Raw genomic sequence first — 22,061 nt, forward strand, 5'->3', positions numbered from 1 at the left:
TTTCCTCCTGACAGGTTTCCCAGATAACTGTTTTTTGAATGACTGGTGGTAAAAACATCCTTGATGTAATACTGTACATGCTATTCTCTTACAGCCAAGATGAAGTATTCCTGCATAAGTTACTATGATTCTCAAAATTTAAATGTGAAAATGATTGCTTCATCTGTGCAGTTTTGTAGTGAAGATGTATACTTCATAAACGAGGCTGCCTGAACAAAATCTCACATTTCAAAACTGCGTATTTGTCTACATACTTGTCTCCTTTGTATTCTCTTCAGAATTTAACTAGTTTTCCAAAGACTTTCAAAGCATAAAAGGTGTATGCAAATCTGAAAACTGTTTTTCCGTAAGTTTCCTCTATTTTGGAACACTTGGAAATACTGCAGCAAAATTTCCAATTCTCTGTCAGGTTCCGCTTCAAAATGAAAAATGCAGATCACTTGCTGTCTCCAACTTTGTGAAAGGTTGTGGGAGTTGGAGGGGTTTTTTACATGAACAGAGAAACCAGTTGTCTTAGACAATCTTTGTCATCAGGAGAGCAGAAGTAACTAAAAGTCCAATCAGTCACCCTCCTGAGGAGCCATATGTTTTAATTATAAGTAGTCTGGTTGGCAGTGGTCTTAGATCAGAGAAAAAAATGTGAGCAGTGGAGAACTGCATCTGCAACATGTCCATTTGAGATCTGGGCTTGTCATGGCCTGTTGTACTCCTTCCAGGACAGCCATCTGCATCCTCTGTTCTTTGCTGAGAAGGACTAGAGAAAAGAACCTTTCCAGGCTGAAGTTAATCCCATGAATATGCCTTTTGATTTTCATCTGGCATGACATAATTGTACTGACCTGACAGAAGCCCAAGTTGCTGCAATTCCAATGAACATGAAGTAGTATTGTCTCAATGACTACTGACCTAGAAAGACTCATCAGATTCTCCTTTGAGAGGAAAATCTGTTTGCTACTTTCAATTCGTCAGTTCTTCATAATCTTTGTAAAAGCTGTTTTAACCCTCAACAGAGTTTGTTACGTACTGTCTCCTTCCATTTTCAGCAGTGGCTTTAAAGTACTGCTCCTGATGATTGCTTCTTCTATAGCAGTAATAGCAACAACCTGCTTTCTATATTCCCATGTTGATAATATTTTTTGTGTATTAGAACTACTGGTCTGCTTTTTCATTTGCTTTTAATCTATTCAATTGCATTCTGTTGTGTTGCAGAGCTTCTAGCACCTCTTCTAATTGACTCCCTTATTTCTTTAAAGTGTGTGTTTGTGGTCTCCAGAAATGTAAATTTATCCCTCCATTATTCTTTCTCTTTGAAGTGCAGCTAGTTATTTTGCCCCTGAAGACCACATTTAGGCTTTCCCAAAGGATGGCTTGTGTTATTTCCACTATTTCTTTATTTGTAGGACATTTTACATTTTCTCTTTCATATATTTAAAATATTCATCCACTGAAACTGAGTTATTAAATTACTTTCTAACATGTGGCCAACCAGATACTTGCAAGTGTGAAGATGAGGAATGGGAGAAACCCAGTTAAAGGCTTCACATCCTTATGTTGTGAGCATGCAGTGATTTTTAAGATCAGTCCTTGGAAACCTGTGATCCCTGCAGACACACTGGGGTAGTGCAGTTACAGTTTTGCTGTAATCTAACCCTCGAGAGTGAAGCTGGAAGAATACCTCCCCACTACACTCTTCCTGCTACCTTTTTTTTCCTCTGTGCTTGATGTTTCTCTTCTGGCATTGACTGTCTCCTGTCAGTGAATACAATTATTCTGACAACTGTTGCATGTACATTCAATGTAGCCAAGGCTTTTCTATCTATTTTACCTATTTTCTATTTATTGGTCGTTTTCTTGGAGGTCTCACTATAACTTGTGTCTTCATGTTGCCAAAAATGAAGTCCCCTCAAAACAGGCTCTTTCTTTCCCAGAATATGCTTCAGCTACTATTTGTATTTGCATCTGAGTTATCTTCTGCAGTGTGGAAAGACTTTCAGTTCACTTCAGTTAAAGCCTTAGAAAATGGGAAAGGAAAGCATAGAAAGAAGTCTCCTTTGTTCCTTTGGAATCAAGGTTCATAGAATGTCTTGATCAGTGAAATCTACGGGTTGTTCAAAATCCACGGAGGGCTGTGTATGAGCAGTTGTTTTGGCCAAGCTGTGTCTTAATTGCCGTGCAATAAATGAGTAGTCCAAACACTGTACTGTTACTATACATCAGGTCAAGAGGAACAGTTTTGTGAAATACTGTTAACCCAGTTTCTGGTACTATACTTATGCACATGTATGAAGACATTGATTAACTCCAAGTATCCATGTTTACAAGAAGTTACTGCTTGAAAGGTGTGAGTAGTATCTACTTACTCATTTGTGTAGAAATACACAAATAAGTGTCCCTTTAGCAGTCTTCATGTTTCTACTAGGCTCTAGTAGAATAACTGAAGTCTTGAGCTTCATTAAGACAGATGTATTCACCAGAGCAACTGGTTGTAAGTAACCTTTGTGGCTGTGGGCCTTCAAGCATGTAGCAAAATCTGATGAGTTTCTGCCATCAGAACTTTGCCTGATGTTCTGCATGGTGAATTGTATTACTTTTTACTCTGATACGTTTTCATAGCACCATAGGAATCTTGACAGATGTGATATTCCTACTTGAAATTTAAGGAAATGTTATGGTATAGAAATCTTATTTCATGCTTCCTTTTTAGAAAAGAGATCGTGCAGATGTGAAGGTAATGTTATTTACCCACATTTAAGGTGCATTTTTGTCTTTTTTGTCTTTTTCTCTGTAAACAATTTCAAACATTGCCCATATTTTCTGGTTTGTTATGTGAATTTTCATGTCTTTCTTTTAAAGGGCTCAGGACATCTTCCGTCAGGCAATGAAATTTCAAAGTGTCATCCTGGAAGTTCTCCCTCCTTATAATCGAGAACAATACGAGAAGTCCGCTATTGCTCCCCTTTGTTTTCTGCATAACGATGAAGAAGTTCCAAAAACAAAGATTCCACCTCCTATTCATCCAAAACCTACCCTGAAAACAATTAATCTTTCTGGAGTAGGCAGCTTGGATGCTGGCGTACAGGCAACACTGCAAGCTAAGAGCCCCAACCTCCCACGTCTGGGTAGAAAATCATCTTCACCCTCATTGTCTCCTCTTATGGGCTTTGGCAATAAAAAAAATGCAAAGAAAATAAAGATAGACCTGAAAAAAGGTAAATCTTTGGAGATTTTTTTTTTTTTCCCCTGTAGCATTGATACTTCAGCTTTTAACTGAACTAGTGACATGAGAATGTATGAGCAAGTTATTTTTGGTTTAACAGTTCCAAAACTTCCAGAAGATAGAAGAATGTTAACAGTAATATTCTCTCAATGGTCAGCTTTCTGTAAAGCATTTTTTTGTAAGCATTATCTCAACTCACTGATCTTAAACCATTTCAGCTACTTGGTTATGTGGAAGGTATTTGATTAGCATCATGTGATATGAAGTAGTTTGGCTTTTTCCCAGTATAGGAGTTTGAGCATTCTGCTACTGGTGTTCATTATTTTTTATTCATATATGCTAACAGAGCAGTAGTTAAGATATTTGTAAAATACATTTACAGAATGCTCTGCTCTGTTTCATGCTGGCCATGAACTTTGTCTTTCTCCTTTCTATTTTCTGCAAACTGTATCTTTTCATCTGTATTTTTCTTGCTGTCAGTATCCCGCTTTTTGTGTGTATATTCTTAATTGCTACTCCATGCAGATGTCTGTCTTTGCGTGGAACAGCAGGTTTATGCAATCCAGTAAAGTGTGCTTAAGCAGATCCCAATTAGCATTTACATTTTCTGTTTAATTTCTGTCTCTGATTTGTCTGAGTTAAATTTGATGCTAGAAGTGACCTTTTTAAAAACGGTAACTTTATTCTTTTAACACATAATGAATGTAATCAAGCTGTCATTTCTTAATTTTTGTTATTTTTTAACTTAAATAACTCATATTTCCCTCTGAACCTTTTAGCTTTATGTTAATGAAACCTACTTCAGAATTTTTACCATTTTAGATGCAGTGTTTTTTATTTTGGAATTATAATTTATGTTTTTAGAAATGGTAGGAATGTGATACTGACGTATCTGACAACCAGTCTACATAGGTAGCAAATGTGCTCAATGAAAGAAAGGCCTTTATGGACCCCGCTATCCTTGGATGATTTCATTGACCTTTAATCAGTAATTCTTAATATAGATTTTACACCATAATTATTTATTAAAACATTATCTATTAACACTTGAGGTTGTTTATTTCCAAGTACAGAATGCCTTCACAAGTGGCAGCTTTAAAGCACTTGTCTTTTCTTAACAGCATACAGTCAGCAGCTTTGGTATGCAGATCATGTGACATTTTCTGTTTTTCACTAACTTTCACTAAGGCCTGCCAAATTATATTAATGCTTATAAGTAAGCAATTCTGATTGCTTTGATTCATTGGAATGACTGTTGAAGTTAACGTGTAGGGTGATAACAAAACCACTTAGAGAGAAGGTATGCTCTTTAAAATGAGCGTTCTGGTTCGTCTTGTGTTTATTGTGGGTTATCCAAAAGCATTTCCATCTGTAGTTGCTGCCAGAGGATTTAAGCACGTTTGTTCTGACGTGAATACCATTCTTCTCCAGACTGTGCAGAAAATAAGTTCATGTTTACAGTTTTTTGTTTACTTTTCCTTTTTTAAGAGCTAAACCAAATGAGTGTCTGTGATAGGTTACTGACATTGATTACTTATTTTAATTATCATTGTTTGGTTACAATAACTTATGCTGGGAATTCTTTGCCTGATCTCCTAGGTCCTGAAGGACTTGGTTTCACTGTGGTTACCAGGGACTCTTCAGTACATGGTCCTGGTCCTATTTTTGTGAAGAATATTTTACCAAAAGGTGCAGCAGTAAAAGATGGTCGTTTGCAGTCAGGCGACAGGATCCTGGAGGTTAGGATAAACATTCATTTTATTTGCAATGATGAATCTTGATCTCTGGTTTTCTATGATTCTATGAATTCTATGATTCTCTGGCTTTAACAGACGTGCTGTATTTCCTGTATGTACTACCTGATGTACGAAATTGAAATTCTTGACCTTGATAAAAGGTATCATGGCTTTTGTCCTGTTTGTCAGCAAGTCTTTTACACTACAGTTTAGACAAAATTGATGTGTGCAGGGGTCCAAGGAACAGTAGAACAAAGGAGATCTAATTCCATAGGTTCTTCAAGCAAGTAAATACATCAGTTTAGAAAAAAAACAAACACATCTATTGCCTCTTTTGACATGCCCAAAAATCTGATTAATATTGAGGTGGTTCAGTGCTCATTTTAAGGTAATTTTGCTCAAATTGGTCTTTTTGAAATTTTCGGATAGATTGTGACTTAGAATTTCATTATCTAATGGGTTATTTCTACTTAGTAACCTCAAAAAGCTCTTAAGGTAAACAGTTTTAATAATACTTAGGTCTTGTTTTTGTACTTTTCATCTTCGAAGTGCTTTAGAAACTAATTAAGCCTCACAAACCCCCTGCAGACCTGCTTTAACAGATGGTAAAAATGAGGGGAAAAAAAAGGTTAAGTAACTTCTGCAGGGTCGGGGGAAACAGAGTTAGAGTTATTGTTAATTATCTGCTCTCAGTCAACAAATGGCACCTGCATTAGATGAGGGGAAAATGATAAAAAGAAATGCATACAGCTGTGGCATCTTTTGTGTCTGGCAGGTGAATGGACGGGACATCACTGGCAGGACCCAGGAAGAGCTTGTAGCTATGCTGAGGAGCACAAAGCAAGGGGAAACTGTCTGTCTGATTGTGGCTCGTCAGGAGGAGGCCTTTCTACCTCGAGAGCTGGTAAACTTATTTTTTCCTCAAGAGCAATATTGAAAGGAAACCGCGTGTTTTAAGACTGATATTGGCTGAGAAAGCCAGTGAAGGGATAAGTCAGTAAGTCTTGCTTTGGAGAACTATTTATATTTGATGTTACCTACTTCAGATAGAATTCCATACAATTTACTTTCTTCCCAGAAATTACATCATAAGCATCATTCACAGTGGAAAATGGTAAATGAATTTTGTAACAGTGAGGTCAAGCATGACTGAAAGCAGATTGTTCTCTTTCAGAAAACCAACAGATTTTAAAGCTGTTTAAAGTGCACATGAAGAACAATTTTTCAGTAACGAGATAGTGATGGTGGCTGACCCCAGGTGATGAATCTTCTAAGCGGGGCTGCCAAACTACAGAAGCAGTGAGGGGTAGCACTCAGTTGTATTCCTGACAAATTTTGGAAGTGAGTTTGACTTGGACAGACGCTTGACTGCGTCTGCCTGACATAATGGAAGAAAATCGGACATCCCGGAGCTTATCTCTCGTGCTTAATTTTCACTTTTCTTTTTAATGTGGGCATTAAACCGTTCTCTTTCACCTTGCATGGCCATAGGAGGACTATATCAGTGTAAAAGTGCTATCTGATAGATACTTGTTTCCCTTCAAATAAGGTCATCTCTCTGGTCCCTCTTTCTTATCATGATTGATGGCTATACTTGACCTTTCATAAAGAAGCTACTGGGATTAAGGAAGGAGAGCATTTCCTGCTTTTGTCTCTTTTTATCGCAAAAGAACACAAACCGCCTTGATTCTTTTCTTAAGCAAAAAGGGAGAAGGAGGCATCTTCCTTGTCATTGTTAGCAGAACCTTCTACACAGATTACCCAGTATGCTTTCTCACAAACAGTTGCTGATAGTTTTTCTTTTGTTTCCTTGTTATCCGATGGACCTTGTTGAGGTAAAGGTGTCTGCTGCCTCTGGTAGGAGGTGAAGCTGGAGAAGTGTTCAGATTCTGTCATGTGAGCCTTTTCTCTTGTATTTCTGGTGCCCACCTTTTCCTGTAATAGAGCAGTTGTGAAGTGTCTTAACAAAACTGTTTTTGTTTTCCTTTCCTGTTCTGAATGAGTAATTTTTGAGGAGAATAATGGCAGAGCCCTGTCCCCAGTCAGTTGGATGCTCCTTGTCAGTGGTTCCCAAAACAGTTGGTTGTTGTGAAGTTATGCTTAGAAAGCCCTGTGCTGTGGTGTCAGTGTCTTTGTAAGCCATAGGGACATTTCTGAGACTCAAGTACTAAATTAGCTGCTATGTTTAAGATTTCTTTTCCTTTACCCTGTCTTCTAAATTTGAGATTGGTTTTAGAAAAGGTAACTCATCAAGTTTTGTTTTTTTTTGTTTGTTTGTTTGTTTGTTTGTTTGTTTTAGTGGATTTAAGTTACAAAACACATCACTTGGAAATTGTACTTTTTCTAAAGTGTGTATTCTTTTTTTCCTCTCAGCATTACATGTTATTCTTCTATAGAGTTGCAGTCTGAATTCTCTTGGAAATCACTGTAACAGCATGCGGATGTAGTAGGCTGGAAGAATCTAAAGCTGTTTATAATTTTTACCTTCTCCATTGCCTTCTATTAAAGTCTGGCCCCTAAAGCAAGGATTAACTGCCTTTCAAAAGGTGGCTTACTTTTGAATGGCATGATTGAAATGTAGAAAGTAGCCACATTTATCCTGCTGGCTTGACCTTTGCTTAGATTGCTTTCTCTGTGAAGAATGATGCACAAGTGATGGCCCTCACAGTAATAGTGATGATGCATGAGTTCTGTGTTTCTTTTCATCCCAACCAAATACAATGTAATACAAATGTGAGATACTGAAACACATGAGATAATTTTATGGAACAAACCCTTCTGAATTAAAAAGTCTTTCAGCAACATCTGTTAGGCATCTCATGATGGAAGTGTTTGTTAACGTAGCACTGAACTACTGGATGTTGTTACTAACATGATTCTTGTTAGGGTTTGTGAGACATCTGAGAATGGTCTTAGCAAAAAATTGGAAATAAAAGTCAGCTTCTTTGTTTTTGACTTTAGCTGTGATATTTCACTAGACTAATCCTCTCCTAGCTTGAAAGTTACAGTGCTGTTTTGATCAAAGAGGAGAAAAAATCCAGCACTTCAAATGTTTGTTTTTGGAAGGAGAGGCAGTGGATAATCCAATATTTTTTTTCAAGGACATTTATGACAGCAAACTCAGACTATGTAATGTGCTTGCAGAGTTTACCTAAATACATGGGAATTTTGTTAATGCTTGACAATAGTAGGGTAATTGCTTTATATCAGACTTGTTCTTGATTTGAGCAGTTCTCCAGGGACTTGAATGTAATCTGAAGAACTATTCCCTTTAGATTTCCTGTTACTGATTTTAAGGAACAGGAGAAGATAACCTAGTAAATCTGCTCGCTCCTCCACAGCAAGGATGGCTGTGGAGCTTGGACCCATTAGATCCCATACACAGAACAGCTTTTGAGTATGTTGCTGCAGTTGAACTTGGTTCCTACTGTGTTTCCTGGGAAGAATTTGATGGCTGCATTGGCACAAAGCATATAGTGTAAGAGGAATGAAGGGAGGCATTTGGTTGTGTGGATCTATAGTAATATAATTTGTCTTTACGTCATAGCAAATTTATTGTTTGGAGAAAGTGTGGTCTCGCAAATACTTGCTCTGCCATAAGCTATGTGGGAACAGAGGTTGGGACTTTGTTCCAGTCACCTGTGCTAGCAAACAGAAAAGCAGAGTAACAAACCTCTACCACACCAGTGGAGAGAGATGTGATGTGAGTGAGAACGAATGAATGTTGCAAACAACATTATTAAATTATAGAGAATTGTTGCTTCGGCTACACTGGGTCATGCGACATCTGAGTTGTACAGTTACATTGTTTGCATGTAATGAGGGAATAAGATCGAAAACCCAATTTTTGTAGCATTGTTACTGCTTAAAAAAAAAAAAAAACACAAAAAACCAAAAAACCAACACAAAAAACAACATAAAAACTGGAGGATCTAATGAGATTTTTTTTTTTTTTTTGATTGAAGCAGATCAGTGGAGTAGAATTTGGACCAACCACAGGCTGTTCTCCTTATTAGCCAGTTAGCCAAATGTTCCCTGTAATTCATGCCAGCTGTTGACAACTAGCAGCTGAGCAGGGAGCTGATTCCAAAACTCAGGGGAAGCTCTTGCTTCACTTAATTATAGCAGAGTGGCCAGTGATTAGCACATTCTGTAAGGTGCATTTGGATTTTAAGCTGTTTGACAGTGATCTGTTTTCTAGAGGATGGTTAATATTACAGAGAGAAACTGTCTCAGCTGGTTTGGAATTTCTAGCTCTCATCATAGTAAATGGAATACACAGCAGACTGTGGCTATTGTTTTGTGTTTTGAAAGAACTGTGTTTTGATCATGCGTATTTGTTGCATCTTGTTTTTCTGTAGGAAAACTGTGATCTGAAAGTAACATTTCCTCTAATAATGGTATCAAGATCGCTTCTTTCCATTCCTTTATCCACCACATATTGGTAAAACAAGCAAAGGTACTGAATGAGAGCAGCTCTGGTGTAACCTATTCCATGCCATTGCTCTCTGCAGTTCTTGGAGATGCTTTTTTACAGATCATGTATGGTGCTTTTTTTTTTTTTTTTAAATGAGCCTCCAGGCCCGTGCATATTGCTCGCAGGCAGAGAAATGCCCTTGTGTTGCACTTGCCACAATTAGTACAGCTCTGAGAATGTTTGTGTGCATTTGTTCTTTAGACATGCACATAGTGTATGTTTTTACATGCACTTAATTTGTTCTGAGAGCTTCAGCTTACCAGTTTTTGTAATCACAACTTCTATGGTTTCTTGGCATAATCCCTGATCTTTGAAGAGTGGGAAGAAAAGGAACTAACCAGCACTTATAAAACAAAAGCTGAGAGAAGACCTATTCATGTAATGTGGTTGTTGATCTTTGAGTCTTTTACACATACTCTGTATAGGATGGAAGGAATTAAGTTCAATTAAGCGTGTTTTTCTGCTCACTGTGCGATTAACTTTTATGTTTCAGTGTTCCACTAATTAATTCCTTCCACCACCTTGAACTCGTATGCCTGAAGGAGAACTTTTTTGCCTGAAATGCTGTCTTTTTTGTTTTTAATATTCAGAGCTCATTTTCTATTACTTCCTTTTAATTGTTTCTTGCCTTTTTATGTGCAGGAAATAATAAATGGGATTTAAGAATAGACTTAAGCATTTTTGCACCTGTTTAGGGTCAAACCAGTGATTCTAATGCTGGTATTCCAAAAGTGGCCAAATAATTTCAATCACAAAATGATTCCAGAGAGCACCAACTCACTGTTGCGTTCTCTGCAAAGTAAGAGAATCTTGAGAAAAATAGATCTGTATATGTATTCTGGATTGTATTGACACAGTAAACTCAGTTCTTGAACTGCTGTGCGTAATGAAGAGAAGGAAATTTTGAACACACATGGTGTGTTCACACACTTTGAATTACTCTTAAATAAGGCAGATAAAGATCTGGGTTTTTTTCAAGGTGTTTTTTTTTTTTTTTTTTTTTTTGAGAGAGAGAAAGTGTTTTATTGTGAGGGTACTGGACACTATCTCTTTTGTAATAGCTGAGAAATTGATACAGATTGTGTCTATGCACTCTTCAGAGTGAAAAGATCATGTAGTGCAGCCCCTCAAAGGTTTTCAGCATCCATTGGTTGTGTGTCTCAAAACACATTTACTAGTTCATCACATCTTGTAGGAATGGATTCTGTAGACTGAGGCATAGTCAGGCAGTTACTGTGCTCCCAGAATAAGTCAGTAAGAGATGACTATTTTAGAAGGATGCACAGCAAAAGGAATTTGCCCTTCTTTCCTGGCACAATGAGCAGAAGGCTTGACAAGAATTATCCCTTCATTTTAATTTCTTTTGGCTTTTGGCAAGTGCCCCCAACATACTAAAGGGAAATAAACAGCTCAAGTAATTCAGTTTATTTTTTTTTAATTGAGAAATATTGTTTTTATAAAAATAAATGTATGTAACATAGGGTATAATATAGCCATAACATGTGTTCTATTGTTAATACATAAATCTATAAGTACTATTAAATTTTAATAATAGTAATAATTATAAAATAATAAACAAAATAGATTTTTTTAAAAATTCTCACCTAGATAGAATTTTGCACTGTTCTGTTTGTTTTGTCTTAGCAGGGTGTGCTATCAATGACCATTTCATTGTTATTGCAATGGAAATATTTTAAAGGTGCTGATATCAGGGCATCTGTTAAAAGAAGGATGCATGCAAGAATGACTCCAGTTTACTAGAATTTATTAGTTTGTGATAAATACAGTATACGTTTTATATTCAGTCAGTTTCTTAATTGTCCCTAAACTCTTGGAAAGAACATAGAGAATAGAGTATCTTCTTTTCAAGCTTTTTTGACCATAATTGTTATGTGGTGCCACGATTTAAATAATGCTCTTTAGTTTTTGCAGGGTTTTTTTTTTTTTTTTTTGTCCCCAGAAAATAATTGCAAACCGTGTAAATGTCTTATTTCCGTCATAAGCCTTTGAAAATAACCCTCCTGGGTCTCTTGCCTTTTGCTCTCTGGCTCTGAATGGCACTCCAGGGAGTTGGCATCTCTTATCAGAAATGAGCAGCAAGGCAAGGGGCAGCCAGCATACTGAGAGACCATAATAGTGTGTTGGTCAAGGGCATCAGGCAGGTACTGAAAGGTCTCTTGTTGTGTTAAACAAATGCTATTTCCTTCCTGGCTTAAGTGGGAGCTAATTTTTTTTTTTTTTTTTTTTTTTCTTTTTTTTTGTAAGCTTCTCTTTTGGCAGAAGAACAATTGGATAAATAAGGCAACCTTTCCAGTGAGAGATATGCATTAGATTACCATAAATCCACAGATAAAAAGTGCTGTGGTCAATGAGAGCAGGCATGGTAAGATTAAATGAAAGGACTAATTGAAAGTGATGTCCCATGGCAGTTGGAGGATTGACACAGTATTGAATGGATATAACCATGGACTAACCACAGAGGAAAAATACAGGGCACAGTTCTTTTTTCAGAGGTTACAGTTCTGTTTGTACTGGTGACTGAGCAGTTTTGTGTTGTGGGAATAAGAGAAAACTAAAAATATATTTCATCTTTGAAGATTGGGAATTGGTTGGTGACACTTATTTACATACCAGTAAAATTTAGGATGTTCTAAGAATCCCTTATTATATCCTTTTAATTAAGAGATCAGAGACCTGAGGTAGAGACGTGCTTCTAAGAATTAAATACAATTGTTGGCAGAACATCAATTAATCAAATGTATCCTGAGACTCTTAGATGAAGGCTTTCCATCTGCATTGCTGAATGTTACTTAGTACATATTATTAGGTTTTCTAGTCTTAAATCTAGCAAACTTAGTGTTCTCTTTCTATTTGCTCACCTTCATTTAAATTCTTCTGTGCTTTTCTATCTTTTTTACTCAGTAAATATCAAAATCAGTTTTACTGAAGTTTCATGCAGATATCTAAGCAGGCAAAAAATACCACTGTTCTGATTTTCTTTGTGAGGAATGGTACCTGTTTGATTGCCTGGTCTGGTCCATTTAATGGCTGAGTCTGTGCAACAAATAGGAAGATTTCCTCTTAGACTTCTTTTGTCTGCTGCACTCTGGGCTGGTAAAACAACACTGGAGAAAGACAGGAAACCCTTGTCATCCTTAAGCAGATGGGAGCACTCAGAATCTGGAGTGCTGGATGATACAACAGGGACGGAGCTTTGGATCAAGAGCTGAGACTGGAGCAGTAAGGAACACACGTGACTAGGCTGCAGAGGGAACTAGGAAAATGAATGTGTACGTCAGAGCTTCTTGCAACTGGGGAAGGCATTGAAAGCTGATGGACTAAAATTTAGCAGAGCTGAAGGAAAGGCCTGCCAACAGAAGGCAAAGAGAGCACAGATGAGTGGTTCTAAGTCTCTTCTACCTTAATACTGTTAAGTATATTTTATTAATAATTAAGAGTTTTGAGTCCCTTTTGCTGGCTGTGATGTATCTATCTTAAAGGCCAGTCCATCTCAAAGCCATCTTGTGTTATCATTGCTTTGAAGCCTGGAATTTTATCATTTTTTTTTTATCATTTAGCTTGAGTTACTCACATTTGTCTTCTGCATATGCGTTGTTTTTTGCTGGGATAAAGTTAATTTTCTTCACGTTAATTTGTATTATGGTGTGTTTTGGATTTGTAATGAAAACAGTAGTTTCTGAGCACTGATTACACGTGGTAAGGTACTTTTCTGCTTTTCAAGCTGCCCCAAAATCAAACATACTGGGGATGCACAAGAATCTGAGATGTGACCCAGTCAGGACAACTGACTCCAACTGATCAAAGGGATATTCCATGCTACATAACAAGTGGAGGAAAAAGGAGCAGGGGATTTTGCTCTAGGGCTGTTGTTGCTTGGGGGCAGGCTGGGCATTGTTTGGATGGTGGTGAGTAGTTGTGTTTTGCATCACTTGTTTTTATTTTTTCTTGGCTTTGTTGATGTAATGTGTTGTTCTTTTCTGGGCTTTTTGAAAAACTTACTGAATTATCTTTGTTTTTACCTATAAGTTTTTCCAACTTTTGCCCTTGTAATTCTCTTCCCCCATCCAGTTTGGGGTCAGCGAGTCAGCAGCTGCATGAAGCTTAGCTGCATATTAGAGTTAAACAAAACACAGAAGGTGAGATATAACGTCAATGATAAATTATCATGTATTTCCTGAAGTGCTTAGGTATGGATCATTGTGTGATGGCTGATACATGATGTGATTGTTGAGTGAGTCATTTATAGCCTTCAACTGTGAGAAGCTTTTCTTGGTTGGTCCAGAAACATATTTGTATTGTTTGTTTCATTCATTCTGTTTGAGTGAATTCAGAAAAGAAATATTTCTAATAGAATTTGAGTCTTCGCCTGTTGGAACGGATTTGTTTTACCAGACCATAACTTAGCTGATGAAGGTTGCTCTATTGTGAAGTATTGATGTCTTGGGATAAAGTTTTAGCAGTGTCAGTGAAACAGAGGCAGTGGGAATTCAACGCTGTGAGTCACTTGCCAGCATTTAATATTCATACTTGCATAATGTAGGAACAGAGACTATCGCTCATGAAATCAGCTACCCAAATGAAGCAGTTAAGTGATGAGCTGTTAACCTAAGGAGGGATGGAGCTCTGTCTTGGTCACTGTTAAAAAGGCACTCTATTCAAGAGCAAGTGAAGAGCATCAGGGTAATAATTTGAAACTATTTAGAGAGTATATGAAGAAATTAAATTTTTGATCTTGTTCATCTCTTTTTTCCCCCTCATCTCTTCCCCTTTTCTCTTTCCATCCACATTTTCCCACTAAGAAAAAAGTTTTTGTTTGTTTGTTTGTTGTTTTTTTTTTTTTGTTTGTTTGTTTTTAAATCCTGGATTTGTACTAGAGAGTCTTGAGATGTCACAGAAGCAGTTTGTGAAAGACTTCATGGGAGATGAGTGATTTTTGCAGTAATAAAAACTGACTTTACATTTTCTGTTTTTCAAAGAACTCTAGAAAGGAGAATGGTAACAAAGAGCATGTGCAGGAGGAGCTATGTCCAAAGGAGGTGGCCTTTGGAGGCTCCCATGTCAGAGCATTTGAGGAGAGTGAGAAACATAGAGCTGCTAAGGGGGAAAACTGCTCTTTGGCAACACGCACCTCACTGATTTTTCCCTATTCAGTTCCTTCCTCCTGATGCTTCTACTCTGCTCTGACCTGGATCCTCTGCTTGGGCCACTGTCCTTCACAGAGGAGCAGGTACTCTGGTCTCTGCTGGGGCCACAGTCCCTGTCAGGAATATTCACACCACTCTGTTTCTGGCTCTGCACGTGGTCGTTGTGCTGAGGACAGCAGCATATAGGAATTCCTTGCCTAGGGAACCAGGAAAGTAGTGCATAATGCATTGTCCTGAAGGATGGCCAGAGATACCATGTCCAGGACCTTGGGAAAATCCAAGGAGGATTTCCTCCATCCACTTCCAGGCAGAATGTGCTGTTTCAGTAGTTCTGGCCTAAGAGTTCTGACAAGCACACATGTTTTAGAAAATGAGGTAGGGTGCAAAAATCTTCCAAAACCATGTAAAAATTAAATGCAAAAATGCTTGTTGTTTTTTTGTTTGTTTTGTTTTGTTTTTTCTCTCATTGTACTGATTGTTCTGAAGAAAGAGCAGGAACACCTCCAGATTGTCCATCAGCGTTGTCTACTCAGGCAAAGTATGAACTCCTAGGTTTTCAGAGATTGTGTTCAGGATATGGAATAAAAGTAACAGACCTGTTAAGCAATTGTTCATTTCTGGGAAGTAAAACCACAGATGTGTAGTACAGGTACTAGGGAAGAACGCTGGCATCAAGACAACTATCAGTGTCAGTGCTATGTCATTTTTATGTTTTGCAGATGGGCAAATTATATTGACTTAATAACATGTAGCTATGTTCCGGGAAGAATTTAAGTGTGATGTGTATTGGGATTGAGGTTTGTAGTCCTCGCTCTCTGGTCATGCAGCTTCTGTCTAACCAGTGGCTGCTTCTCATCATTAAAAGTGCATCCGAAGTGAATGCAAGTATACTTAGTGGCTATATACTTTTGTGTCTATTCATTGTTGCCTTAAAATTTTAGTTTCTGCTTATAATAAATGAAAAATATATGAAACTGCTTTGGTTGATGAGAAAGCTAGGTATTGCTAGCATCTTTGTTGGCAGTTGGGTTGGTAGTGTATGGACTGCAGCTTAATGCCTGCAAAGCATTCTTCCTCATTAGGTGAAAGAAGGATTGGCCCAGCTGATGCTTGCTTGTGGCCTCTACATGATAACTTGACAGAAGCTCTTTGAAAATGGGCCTCAGTGATCTTTTTCAACTTGTTTGTATATTCCCATATATACATACATATATATATATGTTAATGCTACTGTTACAAATAATAGAAAATGTCCAAATGACAAAATAAGTCATTTGAATGTCTTAAGGTTATTTGGATAAAAAGGTGTGGAATAAAATTTGTTGTAATAAGATGGCATCTTATAGATGGCATCTTCTCTCAACACTTTATGCCATAGTAAGTCTCCTTTCTCTAGTTTTATTTCTGTGAAATGCAGTATTTCAGACTAGAATCTTTTTCTTTAGTCTTGTGATTGTAACTTGCTTTAAAAATGAGTAAAAATAAAAATCTCAGTACAAGCAAAGCAACCAATAACAAGCAACTCAAACAAATACCAGGTACAGTCTACAGTAAAGTTCTCTGTGATCTTCCCTAGCTATGGATACTTTTCAGTCTTGTAAGCTGTAATCTAATACAGGTAAAATCTTTACATCAGCCTTAATCAGACGGCTAGAAAAACCTCTGTGTGGAATAAATGTATGCACAAAGGGAGCTAGTGCAGAATAAGTAACTGCATTTTTTTATTCCCACCCTCACTTTTGCTACACCAACTTCTCTCTGTAGACAGGCTTAAGGAAGGGATATTTTTTTAAGGATGTAATTCAATTTTCAGAGGGGAATGGAATTTAACAGCACAACTGTCATTACAGTTTGTGAGCTGCATGTAAAGACAGAGTTTTATGGCTTAAATTTTTAATGCAGCTGTGTTTAAATTAAATGTTTTATGTTCTGCTGCAATATCAGTTTTAGGTCATGTGAAACTAAGCTAGTTTACCTTTTCCTTAGACATATTCCTTGCTATTGTTAAATAGAGCGTATTTTAAGCTGCATCATGTGACCGAATGTCTACTAAATACATCGTTGCTTGCAATGCTGTTTTCTACAAGCTACTTTCCAGAAAAGAGAAGTATTTCTTACATGAGCCTGTATATACAACTAGTGCCCTGTTTTCACCCATTTTTTCATCCTTTTTTTTTTTTCCATCAGAAAGGAGAGCCAAACTGCAGCGCTCTTTCTCCAGAAACCACAGAACAGCTGACCTTTGAGATTCCTCTGAACGATTCTGGCTCTGCTGGACTTGGTGTGAGCTTAAAAGGCAACAAATCTCGGGAGACTGGAGCTGACCTTGGGATTTTCATCAAATCTGTTATTCACGGAGGTGCTGCTTTTAAGGTATGGAATAGATCAGACTGGTTGCATTAGATTTCTGACAGTTGTGTGTTTGGTCCCAAATCTGTCTTGGTAAATATTCTGTGAATGAGGAACTTGCCACTCACTCCTCTAGGGGAACTGTCAGTCAAAGTAGACACTGTGGGGCATTCGGATATTGCAGGAGTAGCAGGGGTGGGAGATTAAGAGCACGTGGCGGGGAGGAGAGCAGTACTCTCTATAGTTCACAGAAAGAAGTGGGAAAGTTTGCTGTGCTGCTGGACTTGGGGACAGAGAAGTTCTCAGTTTTACACTGCTCTGGGTCTTCCCAAAGTAATACAGGCATTAAAAATAAGATTTATGAACAAATATGAACTGACTGTGAGGTTAAGAATTACATATTCAATAAAATATTTAAACTATTGTTAGTGTGCCTTAGCTGAGCCTGGCATCAACTGTGCAGAAGTTACCAATTTTTCCTCAGGTGATTTGAGTTGGTATGGGACAGTGCTATGAATCCCTCCTAAGGTTGTACAAGAGCTACTGTATGTTTTTAATGAAGAAGTATTGGATTACTTTCTAAGCTTTAAGAAATGTCAATTTTTTGTTTCCAGATAAAACTTGAAAAAAGTAACTTCCTTGAATTCTTTTTAAAAAGTCTTAATTTGAAAGGATAGTACCTGTAGCTGTTGTGGATCCATAATTTAACTTTTTTTTTTCTTGCTACATCAGTAATTCCTTGCAGTTCTCTTTTCTGTAAAAATACCTTTTAATTCAGTTTATGTCAATTTGTTCACAGACATCAGCCTCCTGAGTGAGACAGTTCACAGCATAATAAACTATTTATGACATTTGGTAAATAGCAATCATCAAGGCTTTAGCCCTGATATGAATGTTTTCTGCTCCTATTAGTTACCTGTCCTAGTCCCACAGTTATTTCAAAGCTTGGATCTTTTGAAATGCAACAGCCTGATACATGCAGTACAGAACTCTGCCTGTGGTTAATTCCAGGACTAAGTGACAAGTGAATAAAATAATCTCCTTGGTGTATATCAGAACTGAATTAAAGTGTGACTGGCAAATTAGAGGTGCATAAACTTGTGCTTGTCTGCCACAGAGTACAACTCATCTTACTGTGAAGATGGAGCTGCTGTTCTTGCTTTCCCAGCTCCATGTTCCTTGAATAATTATCCATACCAGTTGCAGTGCCAGTATATGGCACCACAAGTAAATTCATTGTTTTTACTAGCAAGGCTTGTGGACTTGTGTCCCAGGAGCACCAGTGGACAGACTTCCTGACCAGTATCACTATGTCAGAGATGCATAAGCTAACTCTTTTAATGTCTTTCTGTTTACCACACTCTGTTTTCCCAAATGTTAGTCCAGAGCAGTTAATTTTGGCTTTGAGAGGTCTTGCAGACTAATAAAGCGGGCCTTTCTTACCCATGCCTGGGTAAGTGTGCAGCTGGCACCATTAGACTCCTTGGCTTAATGTTATTTGTCCCACCATAACCTGTGGTTTTGTGACTCCATATTTACACTCCCTCGTACTTTTCACCAACTGTAACTGTGTATTGATAGATGACTGTGTGCTCCAAAGCAAATGAGAGAATAGGTGGGGCTCTGGCTGTAGCCAGAAGAACTACTTGGAGGACCTCCTTTCCCATGTGTTTTATACAAGTACTCAGAGAGTGCAGTCTTTTGGGCTGTATCTTAAGGCATGTTTTACTGTTGCACGTGCACAGAAAACAGCTTTCTGCTGTCTGAGGACCTTTATATGGAGCAAAACAAAATCAGTGGGTATTAACAATTAATACAATTTCTTGCATCCAGTTAAAAAAAAAAAAAAAAAAAAAAGCAGCATACATTTGCATATAAATATTTAAATGTGTCCTTACTGTCATTTTTTTAACAGCTTTCTTGCAATACATTTTTTAATACAAAGCCTTTCTTTCCAGCTAGTAGTTGTCCAGAGTATTTTCCCTTGCTGTTCATTGTAATTGTCTCTGAAATGAAGTATTACAGATTTAGGCCTGTGCATTTGCTATTCAACGTATGAAATTTTCTTGGGAAAGCATAACATGGGGAAATCATAATGCTTACTGTGATAAGAGTTCTCTCACTGTTTCTTAATGTCTGCATTTAGTGCTTAAAAGGTGCACTGATTTTTGATTTTGTGATTTTTGATAGATGCTAATACAGTGGTATTGGAGATGGTGGGGAGGGAGCAGCTTTGTCCATACAGCCAACACTTATTATTGAAAGAAGATGTAATATGGAAATGATGAGCACATTTGTTTCATTGCTGAAGTAAATGTTCAGTCCCTCTAATGCTGTGTAAAGGTTTTCAATACATTAAATGTCTTTCTCCAGCATGCTTTTTTTATAATGAAGAATTGTTTGTAAGATGCAGTCAATTTTTAAAGGTTACTTTGAACAGATTGAACAGAAATTCTGAAGAAAGGCTGCTATTATTTTAGTATGTGGTGGTTTTGTTGTTTTGAAATGCTGGGACACGAATCTAAGTCTGATGTATTAGTACCATTGCAAAATTTAGTAAAAGGATTCATGAAGAATATTTGTTTTTTTTTTTTTTCCTTGTGGTGCTAGGTAAAAGTTCTTAAAAATACCAAACTTTTTTGCTGCAAAACCCAATACAGAAAAAAATTCCTAATTATGCTTAGCTGATCTTTTAATACAATATCCTGCAGGATTAAAACACTTTGCTGATTGATTTGTTGGGTCCCTTCGTAAGATCCTCTTGTGATCTATAAAGTATCTGTTTTATTTCCACTCTAAGAAAGTGGCTACTTGATATTTATAAGCATGCAGAGCCTTTTATGTGAGGAAATATTTGACTGAGTTTGGATACATCATCTTTCCCCACAACTTCTGTGAATTTCAGCCTTGTTCATTTTAAGACACCTTGGCTTTTCCCTTGATGTGAACTTGTGATTATCAGGTATTTGCTGTCCACTGCAGCTGTAACACAGCAGAACCATTATTAGAAATGATGGAATATTTTCTGCATGCCTGTTTGTTCAAATCAAATATGGTATAGTTTGAACTTTATAGTGCTTCTGAGTGCTATTGCAGTAAATGTTGCTTGTTGTGTCCAGTGGATGGTAAGCTGGATTATTCCATTGAAGGCTACCAAGGAGTTCCTTATGAGATAAGGGTCAGTGATGTACTAAGGGAAATAACTAGATGAGCTTTGGTTAAATACGTAACTCCATAAAAGAATCTGGCTTTGTCTCTGAGCTGTACTGTAAAAATAAAAAGGGTCTTGTCTCTGAATATGGTAGCCATGTGTTACTAGGTTTTACTCCTTACTGTGAGTCTCTACACAAACCCCACGTAATGAATAAACTAGGGAACTGTAAATTCACCCTTTATTGGGGTAGCTCAATTGCAGTTTTGGAGAAGGTATTTGAAAGCTGTTTTGCTGAAATGCCAAATATTTTTCTACTCAGAAGCTGCAAAGAAACCTACCTTTGAGAGATGAAAGAAAAAAAATGTGTTAAAACAACATTTAGTTTGTTTTGAGCCAAACAGATTGTCTTGTACTTCAGTCTTTTAAACCAGATCATTACACCGGTGATGTGAAAACCTGTTTAAACACTGAGGTTTTTAGTCTTTAAACAGCAAGAAAGTTTCTCTATGGTATACCTTTTACGCAAGCTTGTATGAAAACATTGCTCAACTTACTTTTGGATATTTATTTATTTATTTGTTTGTTTGATCATAAAATTTCAGGGGTTTCTGAGGCTATGGTAGTTCATTTAAAAATATGCGTTGTGTTCTGTACAGTTGCATAGTCAAGAAATGCAGTCACAGCATGTATTTGTATATAGTTTAGTAAGAAGCTTTAACAGATATTTATATGTGGGTGCTTATCCACAGAAAAGAAAAGAAGTAATTCAAGAGCCCATGGGATCTTAGCAGGAGGACATTAGGACCTGTGAAGTTTACAGTCTTGAAGCAACTCACAGAAACTAAAATCTCCTTTCCTCCAACTCCTGCTGCCATGAATGACTCCATTCATTTCAGCAAATTTTGATAGAACACAAAGGAATTGCAACATGTGCAAGCAATAAAACTTCCTGTTCAATAATGTTAACTCTTCTCTTCCTAAGCTTTAGCATATGTGATGGCATCATTTTGAATGTAGAGAAAAGGTGGGGTTAACCTATTGACTTTAGACGTGCGTAAATTTATATTGGCATGAAACATTCAACAGAGAGGTGGGAGAGTTTTCTGTATCTTTTCCAAATGGTGTTGCTGTTTCCTACTTGACATTCCCACACTCTTCCCAGAAAAGCCTTTAATCCTCCTTCATTTCATCTTCCAGTTATCTTTCCATCTTTTTTTTTTTTTTTTTCCCTGCTTTATTTTTGATGCTGGTTTGTGCTGTTCTTCTTCAGCTCTGTGACACCTCTTTCTATTCATGCTCTGCTGTGGTAATGTTATTGGTGCCAGGTTCCAAAAAAAAATCACATAAGCAAGCTAGTTTTTTCACAACTACTGTAAGTCACTTCAGCACAAATGCCTGAGACTTGGCAGCAATAGCTTAATAGTTAATTGAACATCTTAGTGGTAGAAAAAATAAGAATCAAAAAGTATATATATTTTGGATTACTCAAATGCATGAAAAATGTAAACAGTTTGGATGAGTGACTTATGCAGAGTATATAATGTGTCTGTGATTGAATCAGATTGATTTTAACCAATATAATGTTTTTGTATGGAGGTTCGCCTCCCAGGCTTTCTTTGCTGCCCTTCTATATTGGATCTCTTTGGTCTTTCACTTCCTTTGAGGTCTGATGCCAAACTGATAATTGTAAAGTTCACAAGCTTTTAAAGAAACTCTTGTCTATAAATGTAACATTCTTTATTTTCTTATTAAAGAGATAAGTTGCAGCTCATGAATTTATGAAAAGAAATAAATCTCAGATTATGCGCACAATACCAGTAGGACTTCTGAATGACAGAATAACAGTGTCCACAATTTTAATATGCCCACAAATGTCAGTTAACCTTGGCAAGGAAGCAGAATGACATTCTTCAAAGCATAGGCTACTTGGTACTTCTCAACTGCAGTTTTGTCATTGGCAGCA

General features: G+C 37.2%; 1 protein-coding gene across 3 annotated transcripts in view; it reads left to right on the forward strand.

The window, feature by feature from the left end:
• PARD3B (par-3 family cell polarity regulator beta) overlaps positions 1–22,061 on the forward strand; it is a 361,423-nt gene that overhangs the window by 154,389 nt on the left and 184,973 nt on the right. For all 3 annotated transcript variants that reach the window (XM_072341851.1, XM_072341853.1, XM_072341852.1), the window contains 4 exons: positions 2,854–3,209; positions 4,817–4,956; positions 5,729–5,857; positions 16,783–16,968. In XM_072341851.1, the coding sequence (XP_072197952.1) occupies positions 2,854–3,209; positions 4,817–4,956; positions 5,729–5,857; positions 16,783–16,968 (811 nt within the window). The remainder of the gene's footprint in view (positions 1–2,853; positions 3,210–4,816; positions 4,957–5,728; positions 5,858–16,782; positions 16,969–22,061) is intronic.

This window comes from Excalfactoria chinensis, chromosome 7, assembly GCF_039878825.1.
Source record: "Excalfactoria chinensis isolate bCotChi1 chromosome 7, bCotChi1.hap2, whole genome shotgun sequence".
Taxonomy (NCBI): Eukaryota; Metazoa; Chordata; class Aves; order Galliformes; family Phasianidae; genus Excalfactoria; species Excalfactoria chinensis.